This window comes from Heliangelus exortis, chromosome 1 (assembly GCF_036169615.1).
Source record: "Heliangelus exortis chromosome 1, bHelExo1.hap1, whole genome shotgun sequence".
Taxonomy (NCBI): Eukaryota; Metazoa; Chordata; class Aves; order Apodiformes; family Trochilidae; genus Heliangelus; species Heliangelus exortis.
Genome location: NC_092422.1, coordinates 57261468 through 57278459, shown reverse-complemented (window position 1 = coordinate 57278459; position 16992 = coordinate 57261468). Strand labels below are relative to the sequence as shown.

Genomic DNA, 16992 nt, shown 5'->3' with positions numbered 1-16992 from the left:
AAATTAACTAGCCTACTTACTATATTTGTAACAGTAGAGGTCTATAGCTTTGATAGTACAAGAAGAGCTGTGCCCTGAAGAAGTGTTCCTCTGGCAGTAAACTCATCTTCATACTGAGTTACCTCCCCACAGGTAAAATGAGACCTCGCTTCCTTCTGATGTAGTATTTGACATTTTGTTAAGGGCAAATATTACTGTTTCTTATTATCTCAAAACCTGCCAGAATTTCAGAGTCCAGAAATTCATTTGTTAAGTTTATAAAATTATACTTTTAAAATTTGTTTTTATGCACTACTTTTAATACATGAGTCTTATTAAGTAATTGTATTCCAAGATCAAGATTCTTTGGAAAAGTTCTTGAAAATAATTCCTGTGGAATGCTTTTTTTGCACACCCTCCCCAGCTCCTCCAACTCTGTAAGTTTCCAACTTGGGCTTGAAGGTCAACAACATGCTTTAACATTTTAAGTGCTGTTGCTTAGCATCACCATGGATTACAAGTCATTTATTTATTGCAGTGAAAGCAAACTTCTCTCCATCTCTAACTATGACAAACCAAGGGAAAAAAAAATCACTTGAATTTTAATATTCTTCCACTTCAGTTTTCTAAATTTCTATTACTTAGCCATAATTTTTTTGCAGTTATAGCTGTTGCTTGTCAAGGGGAGAATGAAACCTTTACAAAAGCCACAAGTAAGGTGCACATAAATAGCAAATGCAGCACAAATAGCATTTTCCCAGTGCCATATAGGACTATTGTTCTCTCCTTTATATGAAGAATAACTTCTCAGAAAGCAATAAAAAAGAAAAATCCTAGGTTTTCAGGTCTCAGTGAAAAATACTTATGTGCCTCTTAACCAAATAGCATCTTGGTCTTGTTTCCCATCTGTAATAATTGACTTTCATTCATTCTGTTCAGTATTGCACTAATCAACAAGACAAGGCAGCAGATGGAGAATGTAACCACTGCTTACCACATATTTCAGTAACTCATTATGTGATGCTGGCTGGTGTTAACATGTTGTGCAAACAGCAGTAACAAAAGTTTTTATTTTAGACTATTGTTTAGTTTGCAAGTGCTTTTAGCTGTACATTTAAAACAGAAAACAACTTAAACATTTTATTCAGCAGTGTTCAGATAGGTCTGGAGACTACTGAATAAGTAAGATGTAACTTAGAGTGGACTGTGTCTGCTGCCAGGAATTTCCAAGGAATGCAAGGACATGAGGGTATGAAACTATGAAGATGAATCCATGCTTGATGTACAAAGTGTCAGCAGCACTTAGGACACTGAGAGACTTGATTGTCAATAGCAGAGCTCCAGTAGTTTAGTGAGGCTTTGGGAAACCATGCAGACAAAACCACAGCACTCTAAGCAGACAGTGAAAATAATGTAAAGAAGGTGTTGGTGTTTCTGTGTCAGTCCAGAGAACCTGGGTAGGAATTTTGCTCCAGGAAAACAGACTGACACGGTTACAGCAACAAGAAGCTGTGAAAATTTGTGAAATATTTCTTGTTCTTCCTGGATTCCTAGTTCCAGAACTGCCTCAGGTTGAAAAGTAATTACTAATAGTTATACAGGGCTCAGCAAGGGGTGTTTTCCAGTTTTTGGAGGGAAGGGATGCAAAAAAGATCTTAAATTTCCTAAAATGTATAAGCTGACAAAGAGAAAGATTTGTTAAAGAACTAACCAAGAGTGCAAAATATAAACCACATGAAAACAGTATCACTTGTGTTACAGCAGTCTCACAGCTAGAAGTTAAATCTGCCTGCATTTGCTGAAAGAAAACCCTTCAAGATCATATGACTGAAAGAATAAACATATCATCATACTGAGAAAAAAACCCACAAAGATGGAGAAGAAAACCTTTAAAAGTATTGATCCTAACAGCAAACTAAGGTGTTAGGATTAAGGAAACAGACCAGAGATACGCATCATCTTTCAACAAAGATAAAAACATTCCCTTTTAAGATCCATTAGCCTGTGATAAATCAATCCATTAATTCATGCACACCATAATAAACCTTGTGCTGGAAAAAAAAAAAAAAAAGCTTGACCTTAAAATTTATAGCCCAGATCTCTGACCTCGGCTGAAGCATAGAGGGCACAGGAACAGGTGCACCAATAATTTTTTTTTTCCCAGACTCTGAAGGATCCAGTTATGGGTTTTGTCAGCATCTTTACCAGAGGATGATGAAAAAGATTTACTGAAAAACAGCTTTATTGCTTAGGCTAGGAGTACGTAAACTTATAGGAACTATTAGTGCTGGTCAGAGGTTCCCTGTTCAAGGGCAGCTGTTATGACTACTCAGCAACACCTTGTCTGTGCTTCTCTCAATTCTCATCTCACACAGACCTTCTGGCTCTGCCCCATCTCCTCTTCCCTTCAGAAAGAGGTGTGGAACTCTTAGTGCTGGGATCATGAGATGGTCCCTCTGGGCTAGGGTGGACCAGCTTGGCCAGGAAGGTGTGCGTGGCTACAGACAGTGCAACTGCATTGCGTCAGATACCTATCCATCCCATCACAGCAAGCCATGTTAAAGACTTTAGGCTCACACTTGCTGATGGTGCTCTATATCTCACACAAAGAGGAAGAGTAAGAAGGATTTGCCACAGTCCTCCATCACAACCTTTTATCACCCTGCTCTCAGAGGTCAGGGTGCCCAAGTCAGCTTGAGAGCCCTCAGTGTGCTCTCCACCAATAACCCCTCTCTGTACACTTTCACGTCCTTGCATGTGGAGAACAGCAAACTATTCTGTCCTTTCTGTCTTCTGTTTCATGGCTGATGCTCACTAGCAAAGGCAGAATTAATTCAGGGATGGTGCAGCCACATGGGCTGTATGCTGCTAAAATCTCTCTGCTGGCTCTGAGTTAACGCTGTCCTCCCCTGGCATTTCTAAAACTCTCTGCCCAATCAATTTAATCAGTCTGGCAAAATCTCTCTCAAAACGTGGTGTATGTGGGAAACAAAGGTGAAGGCAAAACATCACCTGTAGGTCCTGGCAGTCCTGGCTTGCCTTGGGATCCCTTTGGTGGCCTCACACAGCCTGCACCTGTGAACAGAGAGGGTTAATAGGTGTTCATTTGCTGCCTCTCACCAGCTCTGTGCCTGCAGAGATAACTTCATTAGCCTGAGATAACATTCCTAAAACAGGTGAACGAAATTAGCAGGCAAAACCCTAATTAAGAAAAACAAAAATTATTTATTAAAATCGGTGGCATTTTCAGGGGAGCACTCAAGCTAAGCTCCACCCCAAGAGTTCATCTTCTGCTTATTTTACAGGGGCTATGGTGTTGCTCCAGTTAGACCAGCATGGGAAGGGTTGTCCAACCTCATGGATGACTGCACTTTTCAGAGTAACAGAGAAACTTTATTTTCCTGTGAGCAAATTATAACCCTAAAGCAATCAAGAACATTTTTGGTACAAGTGAAGTGGGTTTTTTTTTTCTCTTATTTTCTTTTCTTTACATGGCAAATGGCCCTTAAAAACGTCACTGAATGTTCTTCTTTTTAAAAAGTTGCTTAAATTTTCTTGGGCACCAAATTTCTGGAACTGTCATTGTAGATTGCATGGTAATTACTATTTTGTCACAGTAAACACTCAGAAGTGATGAAATAAAGAATTCCTGGATTGCAGAACTAAAACTGTTATATTTTGGAATGTGTTTAATTTGATTAAATTACTTTAGAGCTCTGTACAGTATATGAGTGGTTCTTTGTGACCTAATGTTCAAACAGTTAACAATCAAGAGCATCCAAAGAGTCATCAGAAAAGAAGCCATAAGAGCAGCATAAGACTAAATATTACAATATACTCAAGCCATTTGAATGCACAATACCTGACCATATTGGCTCAGTTCCATCTCCTCTAGAAAAGTCGTCAATGACTTGCCCACAGTCTATAAGCAAAGAACAGGAAAAGTTAATATTTTAAAAAAGAAAAAATGCTCTCAGTTCTAACTAAAATGACAACATCAGATAATGTATTCTCTGACGTATTATCCATACATATAGCACAACCTATTTGCTATAACATATTGGGACTCCCTGTCCACATATTAATTCAATCCAGGCTCAAAACCTAGGCCTGGCAGAGTTGGGAGGCTGTATTTCATGTACTGTGTAGGGTTAGCAAGTGCCTGCTCTGGCTTGAATACTTTGCCAGGCATCTTGAAGGTGAGCAGTAAAACCCTGATCCTGAGCTCTTGTGAATGAATTTTTATGCTGGAAGGGACCTGGAAAGCTGCAGAGATGCTATGAAGAGCTCTGAAGGATGGATACATCATTTTCTCTGGTCAGTTGAAAGATTTTGTGTTGGATGGGGAAGACCAGAGAAAACCACCTGTGAGTATTCCATCCCCTAAAATTCTATGATTTTATGGACATTACTCCATTGCCTCCAACTGCTTGAAACCTGAAAGATGTTACTTGATGGCACTAACACATTAATTCATGCTAATTTGGATGAGAAACTACTTCCGAAGTATTTCCTTTTTTAAGACTTCTGGACAATGAATATAAGCATTGCCTTTTTACCCACATAACCCCCCAGAAATGCTACATTTTCAACAGTGTGCTCTACAGACCCTGTACAAAAATCAATGATCTCCCATGGCTCTGAAGTAACTCAGAGTGATGTCTTCTTACCTAGTTGGCCAGGCTCTCCTGGCAGACCAGGCAGACCTGGAGGTCCTGGATTTCCATCTTGTCCACGGTCACCTGGAGGACCCTGGTACCCTTTTGGGCCAGGAAACCCTTCCCCTGGCAGGCCTGATTCTCCTGGGAAACCCTTTGGGCCCAATTCACCTGGATAACCAGGATCACCAGGGAAACCTCTGATAGCATCACCCTGTGGGAATTGAATGGAAGTGGTCACTCCTGACCTTGCTAAACATACAAAACTCAAACTATCAAACTACTCCAATGAATAATAGGCAGTAATTTCTCAGGTGTTGCATATGAGCTCTTTAAACCAACATTGCAAATAAAATATATTTGAAATAATCTGACTTTACTTTAGATCCCATGGCAGAAAAGGAACAAGAGAAGCACACTTAGAGGAAACACAACCCTCAAAATGTGAATAAATGGCACGTGGGCAATAAGAATCACTGCTGTGGGGAGGCTTACTGCCCTTTCAGAAAAGCTGGGTTTTGAGGAAACCATATGCATCACTAGAGATATTCTGGTGTGGCATACACTTCTGAGACCTTGAGAAAAGTTGGCATAAAATTTTGCTCAAATGGGTGAATTTTTTCCTTGTCTGTTCCTCTAGTATTATTTCTACACTGTTGAATCAACATCTTACAAACATCACTAGAAAATGTTTCCATCTTCAGAAGTCATATAAAATACCACCTTTACTGGTTGTTGTGGTCCAGACTGGATGATATGGCTCTGGTACATTGTTAAATATGATGTAAGAGCACCTCACTGTCTCAATACATCTTTTGATGGGCAAGAATAATTCTTCTTGAAGGCATTTTAATTTTTACTCCAGAAATAGCTTAGAAAATGAACTAAGACTACAGGTCTAACTTCCAGATGGAAGGTGAGTTAGGTGAGTTAGGTGAGTTAGGTGAGGAGCTATTAAACATATTTATGGTGACACAACTTGCATTTTGAGGATGTAAAGTTTTAGTATAGTTCCCTTTTCTTTAATGCAGTTGGAACAAGGGGTTGAAGTTGAGTTGTACAGACTCTCTCCTAGACAGTGCTAGAAGGAGTCATTAATAAACCAGTAATTATCACAAACTAATGAGTAATAACAAGCTGGCCTAAATGGGTAATACACCACTACTTAGTTGTTTAAATAAAATGGAAATAAAAGTGAAAATTTGTTCTAAAACCCCTGAAATTAAAACTGATATTTAATATATCAGTAACCAGAGAACCTAGTCTAGTCGTGCATCTTTATCTTTGAAAGATGGATAGTATGATGACCATAACCCCTCAGAATTAAATCCATTAGTTACTGAGTGTGGTGGAAATCATTTAGCTGTATTTGCCACTTACTGGAAGGCCAGGCTGTCCAGGTAAACCATCTAATCCATCTCTGCCTGGGAAACCATCTTCACCCCTTATACCCGGCAGCCCAGGATCTCCTCGGATTCCTTTGGTACCTGAAGGAGACCTTTCATTGTAAGAACAATCTCTCATGAAAGTTATAACTAGTAGTAAAATACAAGTGACATGTATTTTTACTCTACCTTTCGTAGTTATGTGTAAAGAATCTCCCTTTTGTCCTTTTGGCCCAGAAAATCCATCTGGACCTGAAAATCCCTGGTGTTACATACAGTGGAAAAAAAAAAAGAAACAGACATACTTAAGAAATAAGAATCAAGATTTGCATTTTGACTGTCCTGCCTGAAGAAAAAAAAGTCTCCTTAAATTTAACTTTCTGTGATTGCTTTCCTCTTCAGTAATCCCATTCTTGTGCCTAAATCTTTAGCAATATGCTCTAACCAGGACCAAAGCATATGGGGCATGGTAGGGGAGCTTCTGCATGAAGATGGCATTGGGAGAGCTGTGGTTTTCCATGAGCCAGAGCTGACTGTAGCTGCTGAACTGCTTGGGAGAAAACAAGGTAAATTACTCAGTGTTAGCTACTAAAGAAAATGCTGAAAGCAACTCTTTGGCACCATGGTAACAAAACTCAGGGTCACGTTGACCTGCAGCTCCTCTGGCCCACTACTACAAAAGAAGAGAGCCTCATGGTTGGTACTGGATTGTGATTCACAACACCATCAGCACTGTCTTCACTTATCAGAGACAATAAAATAGGCACAGAATGATTAAATGACCTGCCCCAAACCCTGGACCTGTGGGAAATGTTTTGGTTGTAAGGGGTAGCTGGAAGTCCCTGGTCCAAACCAGCACTTGGAGCTACAGCAGGCTGCTCAGGTTATTACTTAGTCAAGCTGTCAAAATGTCCAAGAAAGCAGATTTTCTCCCTTGCAAACTGTGGTGAAGCTACAGTTTCTGGCATTCCTGATCCCTTGGCATGATGCAGGATTCTCCTCCTGCACAGCCCATCTGAATGTAGCATTGCTACCTTCTGGACAAGAGCCTTTCAACCACAAGACCAAGGCCCAGAGGTGACAGACTCATTTACTATTGACTATCTTATGCCAGGTAGCTTTAATTTTTATTCATTGCATTCAAGCTAACTAAAATATAAGCCACACATTTAAGTTTTCCCTAGTCTCCTCGTATAGAATTCCAGGGCAGACACCAAATGGAAGGGGTGTACTTGATGTGTTTATTTTTTGTTTAAAATACTCTTGTGCCAAACTTTATTTAAAAGAGCATTTTTTACATCACTGCCTCTTACTGACATTCTTCAACATTTTCTTGGGTGAAAAGCCTGTGTGAAGGCTCTGCAGCAGCTCATCCCAACAAGAGAAGTTCACACCTCTGTATTTCTCAAGGGGGAGGTCAGATTTGAGTAAAAGGATCCTGCTTTAAAGTGCAAACTGCACGTTAATGGTCAGTGAAGCACCATGGTAAACATACTTCTTTTGAACATTGTTTTCTGCAGGCCAAAACAAATCTCAGGAAATGAATATAATGCTGAATTATTGCACTGACTATATAACTGCAGAAATCTTCTTCAGCAGTAGTACTGTATTAATAGTGTGATGTTCACATTGCTGTTTTTTTGTTTTCAAGGTTTAGATGTTGTATATAATGCAAAATAGCACACAGGTCTTTTCGAAGTGTTTTACAGCTGTGTTTAATTTCTTTCTCCACAGAAAAAAAATGTCCTTTAGTTGGAATAAAATTTTATTTTCATTAAATTGATATAGATCTGATCTAGGTTAAGCATATTTATTGTCTGCCCATGTAACTTGTTGAATGTGCTTAAAGAATATGGAGTCACTTCTGCCTAATAATATGGACCAAAAATATTTAAGCAAAATTGTTTTACTTTGAATTTATTGTAGACCAAAAGATAAAATCAGGGCTTTGCTGCTGAGTAATATTTTGCTATGCTATGCTACATCTGCATATGTCTATTTTCTGTTTCACAGTAACTTAAATTCTGGGAATTATTTTTTTTTTATGCAATAAAGAAACAAGTATCTCACTTTAGCTCCAGGGAAGCCAGGAATACCATGTGGTCCTTGGTCACCAGGTTCTCCTTTCCTTCCAGGCTGGCCAGGGATTCCTGGAAAGCCAGGAGGGCCAGGAGGGCCAGTAGAGCCCCTTCTGAGTTCTTCATCCACAAGGCATTTACTGCAGTCCCCTTCTTCACCTAAGGAATGGATTGGAAAGAGAAGAAAGAATGCTCTGTCACAATAAATAGACAGTCAGCTTTATCAATTTTATATATAGACTTGAGAACACTTGAGTAGTTTCTCAAACACTTGAGAAAACGACTACATTTTTTTCTTCTTCTTCTTCTTACAAGAAACTAACACAATATTTCCTTGTTGTGTTAGCCCCTGATTAAATGATTGGTCCTGGAGCATGACATAGTTCAGTAAGCTCACACTGCATAAAGTGGGAGTTTTGCAAAATGCCTAACAGCAGATCATCCATTGAGTTATCTGTTATAACCTACCTTTAGGTCCTTTTGGTCCTCTTGGCCCAGGGAAACCTTGAATACCATATCTACCTGGTGTCCCCTCCTGTCCCTTCAGTCCAAAGAGAGAACCTAGAATTTTATTAAATAAAAATGTAAATTAATCTACTGTAGATTTACTCTTCCTTCCTCTATTTTCTTTGATCTGCACTTCATCTGCTCTTTTCTGTTTCACCTAACATCACTTATTATCTAGCCCAGCCCATTCCTGTCTGTCCTCTGCTCTCCTCTTCTCTCTTCTCCCAGCTTCCCACATCCATTCCCAGTAATTCCCACACCTTTTCTGTGTAACCTCCATCTGCTGTGGGAGTCAACCTCAAAGTTACACCAAATTGCTTGGGACCTTGTCCAGCTTAGTACTGAATATCTCCAAAGATGGAGAGCCTACAAAGTCTCTCTGCATTCTTGTGTCTGACCACCCTCCTGGTGAAAAAGGTTTTCCTAAAATATCTAATCAGAGCTTTCATTATTGTAGCTCATGATGGTTGATTACTGCTCTGTTGCTATGCTCCTTAGTAAGCCATCCAGTTCCATTTTCCTGATCAGGAAGATAGCAGTAAGATTCCCCTTGGCTTTCTCCAGGCTAAGCAAGAAACCCAGCACTCCCAGACACTCCTTGACACTCACATCCCTTGCCCAGCCCAACACAGACCTTTCCTTTCAAACTTTGCCAGGAATGCTGAAAATCTATGCAAACCTTTCCTTCACAGATGAGCGTCCAACACCTCTGCCTTGCGCTTCCTCATGCCACCCATTTAATTTAATTCCTTCAATTTACTTTGCCTTGCCAACAGCTATCTTTAAAATAAGCAAAGATGACCCTGTGAGTTCTCATCATCTCTCTACATGCACTTACCAGGGGCTCCAGCAGGACCAGGTGGACCACGGAGTCCCGGTGTGCCGTGCTTACCCGGAAACCCAGGTGGGCCTGCCTGGAAAGCAGGAGATCCTATTTCACCTTTTTCACCTTTTGGGCCCATTTCTCCAGGTAAGCCTGGTTTATCTGCATCCACTGAAACAGAATGAGGGAAGAAACTCAGAACAATTTCTCAACAGTGTTGCTCAAAGAGCTGTAACGTAGCAGAAAGGAAAGATCATGTAACTGCATCTAGCATGCAAGGAAAAATGGAAATATTTAGCACAGAGCAAAAATGGTAACTGCACTTTTCACTTAGGCAAATCAACAGCAGCTACTGGAGCAGGGCCCTGTCATCACCCCTGTTTCAGTTGTTTAGCTAGAGCCCCATTGAGGCTGAAGGAAAATCTTTCTCTCAGTTTTAGCCCCGCCAGTTAGATATCTACCACTCTGCAATGCATATTCCATGGTCTGTACATATATTTCCCCCACCTGGATCCTGTATTGCTGTAAAACTAACTACAAAGTTAAGCTGTTGATGGGAAATTACCATCAGAGAATCCGGGAAGACCAGGCAGCCCATGATCACCCTCCTCTCCTCGGTCTCCCGGTAGTCCTGAAACACCTGGAAAACCTGGATCACCTCTTGCACCTGAAAGACATCCCCAGTTCCACAAAACATGTTAGTGTGATGCTGTTCATGACCCAAAAATGCTTACTTGTGATATACTGCAGAGTGTGTATATATATTTATATACTCAGAGCAAAAATTTGGAACTATCAGTGCTTGAGAATATTAAAATTTATTATTATTTCTTATCATAGAATCATAGAATCATACAATCTTAATTGTAGCTTTAGAAATGCAGAAACATGGTACCTCGTGCTGCCTCACTCTGAATAAAGAAGTACATCTGTAAAGCCCAATGGGGCAATGGCATATGGTAATTCTTGCTGTTTGCTGGCACTTTTTCTGGAATAGTTTTGGCCTTGGCAAACTGGTATCACAATCTACATGTTTCTAGTTTGGCCAGCCAGAGTCACCACAGCTCTGCACAACTGCTGACAGGGGGTGCTACAAGCCTAGTGGCCTAGTAAGATGACCACAAAGGATATGTGTCAATTTAAAAAAGGGAAAAAATATCCTCTTCTATTACTTAAGGTTTTTCTAATGTGGTTTTTTTTTCCTAATTGTTAGATTATAAGAATGGTCTCTGCTGTGCTGCCATTGCTGCACTTTATCCAGAGTCCCTGAAACAGGATGCAGCTGACAGACTCTCCCATTACTCCTCTCACTATACAACAAAGTCTCATGCCTTTTTTTCTTCTTCTCTGTGGACACAGGAATGCATGGATGCCTTATGTATGTATATTGCTCCAGCTTCAGCAGGAGAGACAAAGAAGCCACTTGCCTGTGGAAAGGTGACTGGACACTCTTGGAAGGCAATTATACTTTCTGAGATAGTTTAGCAAACCATAGTTTTTTAACATTAATTTTCCAATTTTCCTGCTTTTTATCTATGTGGAAGATAGTGAAGTGCATCTGAGACAAGCAATCTAAGCAAAGAAGTCATACCTTTCCTTGGGATGCGGGAAGGAATATAGGAAACTGGTCCTGGAGGACCCATTTCACCTTGCTCCCCCTGTTAACAAAAATTGAAGCACATTATTCTAGAGACTTTCTTTTAAAATGGAAAGGTATACCCATGAAACACAAAGAAACAAACTTTCAAAAGCACTTCAAAGAAATTTCAGAGATTTCAAGTTAACAAACCACATAACTGGTTCTAGAATGACAACAAACGCAATGGTAATTACATGACAGAAAAGAAGGCAAAATGACATCTGGTTTATTGCTTCTAGAAAACTACAGTAAAGCAGTACCTTGCTTCCCCTAGGACCAAAGCCACCTGGTGGACCATCAAATCCTGGAAAACCCTGAAACACACATAAAAATGATGAATTTTTCCTTTATCAGAGAGAAAATAAAATTATTTGCTCTGTTGCAGCTGACTCCCTCCAATGTTAGTGTGAAAACTCTGCTACAGAGGTGAGCAGTTTGTGTCCCTGGGGGGTAGTAATTTGGGTAATACCCACTAAGTCTCCTCCTGTTTTGATGTTTCATCTCAGACTAAATCTAACTCTTGTCAAAGGCCAGAGGGACCTGCTGTGTTGCAGGCTGTGTCCCTGCTGGCAGTGGTGCAGATGGGAGGGGGCCCTGTCCTATGGAGGTTCCAGGATAGGTGAGGAGAAAGGGATTGATCCCATCCCTGCCAGGTGACCCTGAGATACGTGGGCCAGGCAGCCAGAACTCACCATGTTGCAAGAAAACTAAATGAGTCTGAATCATTATGAGTGGATTTAATTCCACTGGAATGTATATAGTAAGCAGCAAAACAGCACTGATTTACACAGGTCCTTTTTGCTGGAGCCTGTTTGGCTAAAGAGGTGTTCCCTGGCTGCATAAGAAAGACTCAGGATCAGTCCTGAAGTCGCCTTCATACAACTCTCCTGCACCTAAGCATGCTGCATCCCATAGAAAATTTTCTATCCTTACCCCAGAAAATGTTACAATATTTGAGGTCCTGCCCACTTAATTCTTTTAAAAAGTTTCCAATCCAAAGTACATGGATTAAAACATGTGAGGTAAAATATCACAGTAGAGTGCATTTCAGCTGTTGGGGGTGCACAGATCAAAGTGCAGATTTCAGTGATGCTGATGAAGAAGAGGTGATTTATTCTTTGTGCTTTACTCAGCTGCTTGGCAACTTTTGCTCTATGTGTTCATATGTACTCTGGGAAAAAACTAGTGTTAAAAAGGTGAGCTTTTAGTAGAAAACAGTGGTCTGTTTATAAACAGATTATTAGTTAACACTATTTCACTGAAATGAGTAGACAGGTATAATTCACACCAGGTAAGAATTCTAGTAAACTTTTTTTTTTTTTTTTTCTCTTTTTTTTTAAATTTGTTATCTCCTGAGTTTCACAGTGGGTAAAACTCCTCCACAGAGCTTGAATGTTACTAACCAGCTCTGTAAGTTCAAGAAGTCTTCAGATGACGCCCTCAGGCACATGGTGTGATTCTTGGGGTGCCCTAAACAGGGAGAGGAGTTGGACTTGATGATCCTGATGGGTCCCTTCCAACTCGGCAGATTCTATGCTTCTATATAAGTCACTTATGCAGTTCTGAAGCACTAAAAATACCACAGCTCTCAGCAAGATGCCCCAAACTGGATCACAGGCTTCAGAGACCTTGCCATGACTGTAACTTTACATCACCATCAGAAAAGGAGCCTCTTGAGTATCAGGTGTAAAACCTCTTTACACTAGGTGGAGCTGGTGGTCTAAAAGTGAAGCCAGAAGCTTCCTAATTAAATATGCCTTCAGCTAATGTGTGCAGGCAGGATTTAACCACCCTTCTGTCTTGCTTAAGAATCAAATCACTCCAAAATCAGCAAAAATAAGGTGGGTGTGAACAGCACATTGAGTAAGCTATCCTCTAATACACGGTATTCAATGATACTGCCTCCAAACTAATGTACCTCCCACTAAAATTGTTGCCAAGATTCACCTTGAATAAGATGAAGGCCCTGACCATTTCTGACTGGACCATGAACCTATGTTAAGGTCAACCAATGGGCTTTACTGGGTTTCTCATCAGTCTCTCTATATACGTGTCACTGATAGCATATTCCCTTCCACACCACTAGGTTTTGTAATCGGATCAAGTAACTGTGCAAATGTTGTTTTTTGTATTTCATGTAATTTAATGTCCCATGTGTTTCATGTTATTATTGTTATGCCTTCACGGCAGGACAAATCCTTAAACAACTAAGGATGGAGAAGCATGGGAAAGTCATGCATCCAACAGCTATTTGAATACCTCATGGAAGTGATTACTAATGCTGACTGAAGAACTCTTCTTTCTGAGACCAAACAGAAAGTATGAGCTTTTCTCTCTCTACTGGAATGCTATTTTAAATAGCTGTGTGTGTTTCCATGGGGACAGAGCTTTAACTGGTACATTTATCAATTTCCTTCTCTTCTTCTTTTGTGATATTTATGATAACCATCTATCTCAATCACGACTGCAGAAAGCTTTTCAAAAAAATAAGTTTCCACATGTAAGAAGAAAATTATAGAAGTCATGGTCACAGTGATGGGAACAATGAAAATGAAACTTCCCTTAGCGCTCTTAAACCATGCTCATGTTTTAAACAAAACACACTTTAATTATAGGACTTTTTTTTTTCTCATTGATGAGAAAAATAACTGACCCAAAATTGCAACGATGGATGAATCCAGATGATATTTATAAGACTACAGCTGATGTAGTTGCAGGCAGAATTTGTCCTCTACAGTTTACTTTTTCAGACAGATTGTCTACATATGTGTTAGTAACAACAGTCTTGTATGAAATACTCACTCTTTCTCCAATGACTCCTGGAAAACCATCAATGCCAGGCAGTCCCTACGAAGGCACAATACATTTAGCAAAGTGACATTGTAACATCCTCATGTTTAGGAACAATTATCACTTCTCAGATAAAATAAATCTGACAGCTTGAAACTCAACACAGAGTTCAGGTAATTTTTCAATGAGATTCACATATGGTGCAAACAGAAGAGGTCTGAAATCTAATCTGGTATTTGATTTTTATCTCTTAATCAATACAATGCAAATGAACTATGAATATTTTAATGATGGCTGAGATTTTTTTTAGATGTACATGAGTACTGTTGTCACTCTGTTTACGCACTTGAGAAACACTGACTCGTAAAAAAGCATCCATAGGTGCTGCAAGGTAGTAGTATTAAAATCAGCTTTTTTCTTGTATCACAAATAACCAGGTTTGTTAACCATGGTCTGAAGACAGCTAGGATAGGAACACTTAAATACAGCCTGTGCTGAGGACCAGGACAGTAGGTGTGGTTAGTGAACACAGATTTAGTTTAAGAGATGCACAAGGCTTCCCAGTGAATATACAGGCTTCCCTGTGAGGTATGTGGGTGCTTCCTCCCACTAGCATTTCTAAATGACCATTTTACTTTCCTGTGTCAGGAAGTTCAGATCTGACCACAATGTGGTTGCAGAACTATGATTTCTATGGTTTATTAATCTGTGTTTTGTTCTTGAAGGCAAATGTTCAGCTTGGATTTGTGCATTCAGCTGGGTGAACCTTACCTTTAACGAGTGACTTACCCTTTGTCCTGGGAAGCCCATTACCCCTTCTTCCCCTTTTTCAGGAACATAGAGAAGTACACCCTAGGAAACATTACAAGCCAGTTCAACATATTTCTTCATTATGTGCAAAAAAATTTTAACACTGTTTTATGGAAGCTAAACAGGAAGAAAACATCATTGTAACAAATGGAGGGTCTAATAATAGCTGCATGTGAAAGAACTGCTGTCCTTAAAATTAAGTGTAACATGCTTGCTTCATTAGAATAGCAGGAGCAGTCCATTAGGGAGAGGACAAGGTTTCCCTCCTATCATCTCCTCCTTCTCTATTTCTTCTGTAGCTGTAACTCTGAAGAAGAGCCAAAACAATTGTTCAGCTATACAGCCAATTAAGCAGCTCAGTTTATGCCCAAACTGTAGCTTCAGAGAGCTGTTTGGCAAAACCCAGCATGCTGCTGTCTACCCTTTACTATCATAAAGAAAAAAAAAAAAAAAAAAAAAGGGAAGTAAAAAAAATCCCCTTTTGTTCCAACAGCTAAAATCTATGGTTTTCCTAATGCAGTCAACAAAATTCTGAATGTGTAAAATCTGACCACCAGCTGAAGAACTGGCTGGTTCTTCACACATGGAGGGCATCAGGGCTCAAACAGCGACCTTCTCCCATAACCTTGTCGAGAAGCTGACCAGACCATCTGAGAAAATAAAGCTCTCCAAAATGCTCAGTGAGGCATCCCTAATTGGTAGGGCTCTGGGAAGTAAAAAGGAACCACTTGGTGGCAAAACTATTTAGACAGTCCAGGGGTTGTCTGTGAGTTAAGTAAACCACATTCAGTCAAGCCTGTTTGACAGCTCTAAATAATACAGAAACACATAGGATTACTGTCTACCTACTCAACTGACTTAATAACCAGTGAGATCAAAAGTCTGTATGTCCTAGAGAAGAGACTGAAAAGGATTGTGAAAATTTCCATACATATGTTTTTAAAGAAACGTAGTGGAAATTTTAAACATAGATCAGCAGAAATAGAGATTTGTATAGTTAAAGCTAAAATTAAAAAGTATCTGAGGGAAAATCTCGTTTTTTTAAGCCAGTAAGTGAATGACTGGTCACACTGTGGAGTTACCACATGTCACGTTCAGTTTTTCTAAAGCATCAGAACTGGTGTCTCTGCTTATGTTGCTCCATATCTACGTTGCATCATTTCAACAAAGAATGCACCAGTATTAATCCCAATATTATTATTTGTCTTTGTTCTTCTCCGCTCGACTTACTGGAATTCCGGCTTCCCCTTTTGGTCCAGGATCTCCTCTTTCACCCTAACAATAAAGAAAAAGTATTCAGATATGTTTGGCACCCCCATTTACACTTCAGTAACTTTTCCACAACACAAAGTGATAAATGTTTATCAAGAGAAAATGTACCACTCTTGTGCTTTTTATGCATAGACTTGTCATATGAAATGCATGCTTTCATAAGATGGTTTAAGATTGCTTTTTTTAAAAAAAAAATATTTGTTAACTTTTTTGAAAAGTTTTCTAGGAATATGAACACCACAGGCTGTTTCCAGGCTTGTTCATTAGATGTCTGGGTGGGAAGTGCTTCAGATATGCCAAAAAATAAATGCCCATTTTTACCCATCTATGCACTGTGTGATCAAAAGTCCCTCACTATACTCACGTATGTTCATTGAATAGAAAGGCTCTCCAAATAAGTAGCTCATAAATGGACATTTCTGCTTTGTGAAGGAAGTCCCAACATGTATGTTAATGCAGACAGCAGCCTGTCAAAGGCTTTTTTTGATCTTTCAGTATCATACCAATTTACTTGTTTTACTGCAGAAATTGCATGAGCCACATGAACTTTCTAATTTCAAATTTGGGATGAAAACCTACTGGTCTGAATGTTGGTGCCTGATACAACATACTACACATACAAGGTGTAAGTACCTCTGCCACCTGCATGAAGCAATAGATGTGAATAAATTGCATCTTGCTGATGAGAATTTCTCCAATATGTATAAAAAAGCCTTAACTGTAAATATACAAATATTTGCACCATGTTGATAAGTTCTGTAAAGAATCACAGTAATTCAGATAGCTTCCCTAGAGATAAGCTTCTTTTACAGGAAGAAAATTTCAGTGTCATGAAAAATAAGACACTGAGCGATTTCTCAATGGTTACTTTGCTTGTTAAAAGCAAAGATGGGAGTGATGGTCAGCAGCTGCATCTTTACCATAAAGTTTGATAAGGCACCTCTAGTCTGTGAGAAATGCTTTCTGAATGACTTTAGTCACCACAGTTTCAATAAACTCTCCATGATCCAAACTATGGGGAAGTAGCAGATTTCTTTTCTGACATATGAAA

At 39.5% G+C, this 16992-nt stretch overlaps 1 protein-coding gene and 1 long non-coding RNA gene across 4 annotated transcripts in view; one reads left to right on the top strand and one right to left on the bottom strand.

The window, feature by feature from the left end:
* The window catches only part of COL4A2 (collagen type IV alpha 2 chain), a 147476-nt gene that overhangs the window by 25303 nt on the left and 105181 nt on the right, over positions 1-16992 (bottom strand). For all 3 annotated transcript variants that reach the window (XM_071743125.1, XM_071743109.1, XM_071743117.1), the window contains exons 14-27: positions 15900-15944; positions 14649-14711; positions 13872-13916; positions 11330-11383; positions 11022-11088; positions 9996-10097; positions 9446-9601; positions 8569-8661; positions 8093-8259; positions 6212-6284; positions 6018-6124; positions 4650-4851; positions 3842-3901; positions 2992-3054 (exon numbers count right to left, since the gene is read on the bottom strand). In XM_071743125.1, coding sequence (XP_071599226.1) covers positions 2992-3054; positions 3842-3901; positions 4650-4851; positions 6018-6124; positions 6212-6284; positions 8093-8259; positions 8569-8661; positions 9446-9601; positions 9996-10097; positions 11022-11088; positions 11330-11383; positions 13872-13916; positions 14649-14711; positions 15900-15944 — 1297 coding nt within the window. The remainder of the gene's footprint in view (positions 1-2991; positions 3055-3841; positions 3902-4649; positions 4852-6017; positions 6125-6211; positions 6285-8092; positions 8260-8568; positions 8662-9445; positions 9602-9995; positions 10098-11021; positions 11089-11329; positions 11384-13871; positions 13917-14648; positions 14712-15899; positions 15945-16992) is intronic.
* Positions 11359-13373, top strand: LOC139795905 (uncharacterized). Its single transcript, XR_011725742.1, has 3 exons — positions 11359-11495; positions 12846-12910; positions 13260-13373. It is a non-coding gene; the product is annotated as an uncharacterized lncRNA (long non-coding RNA).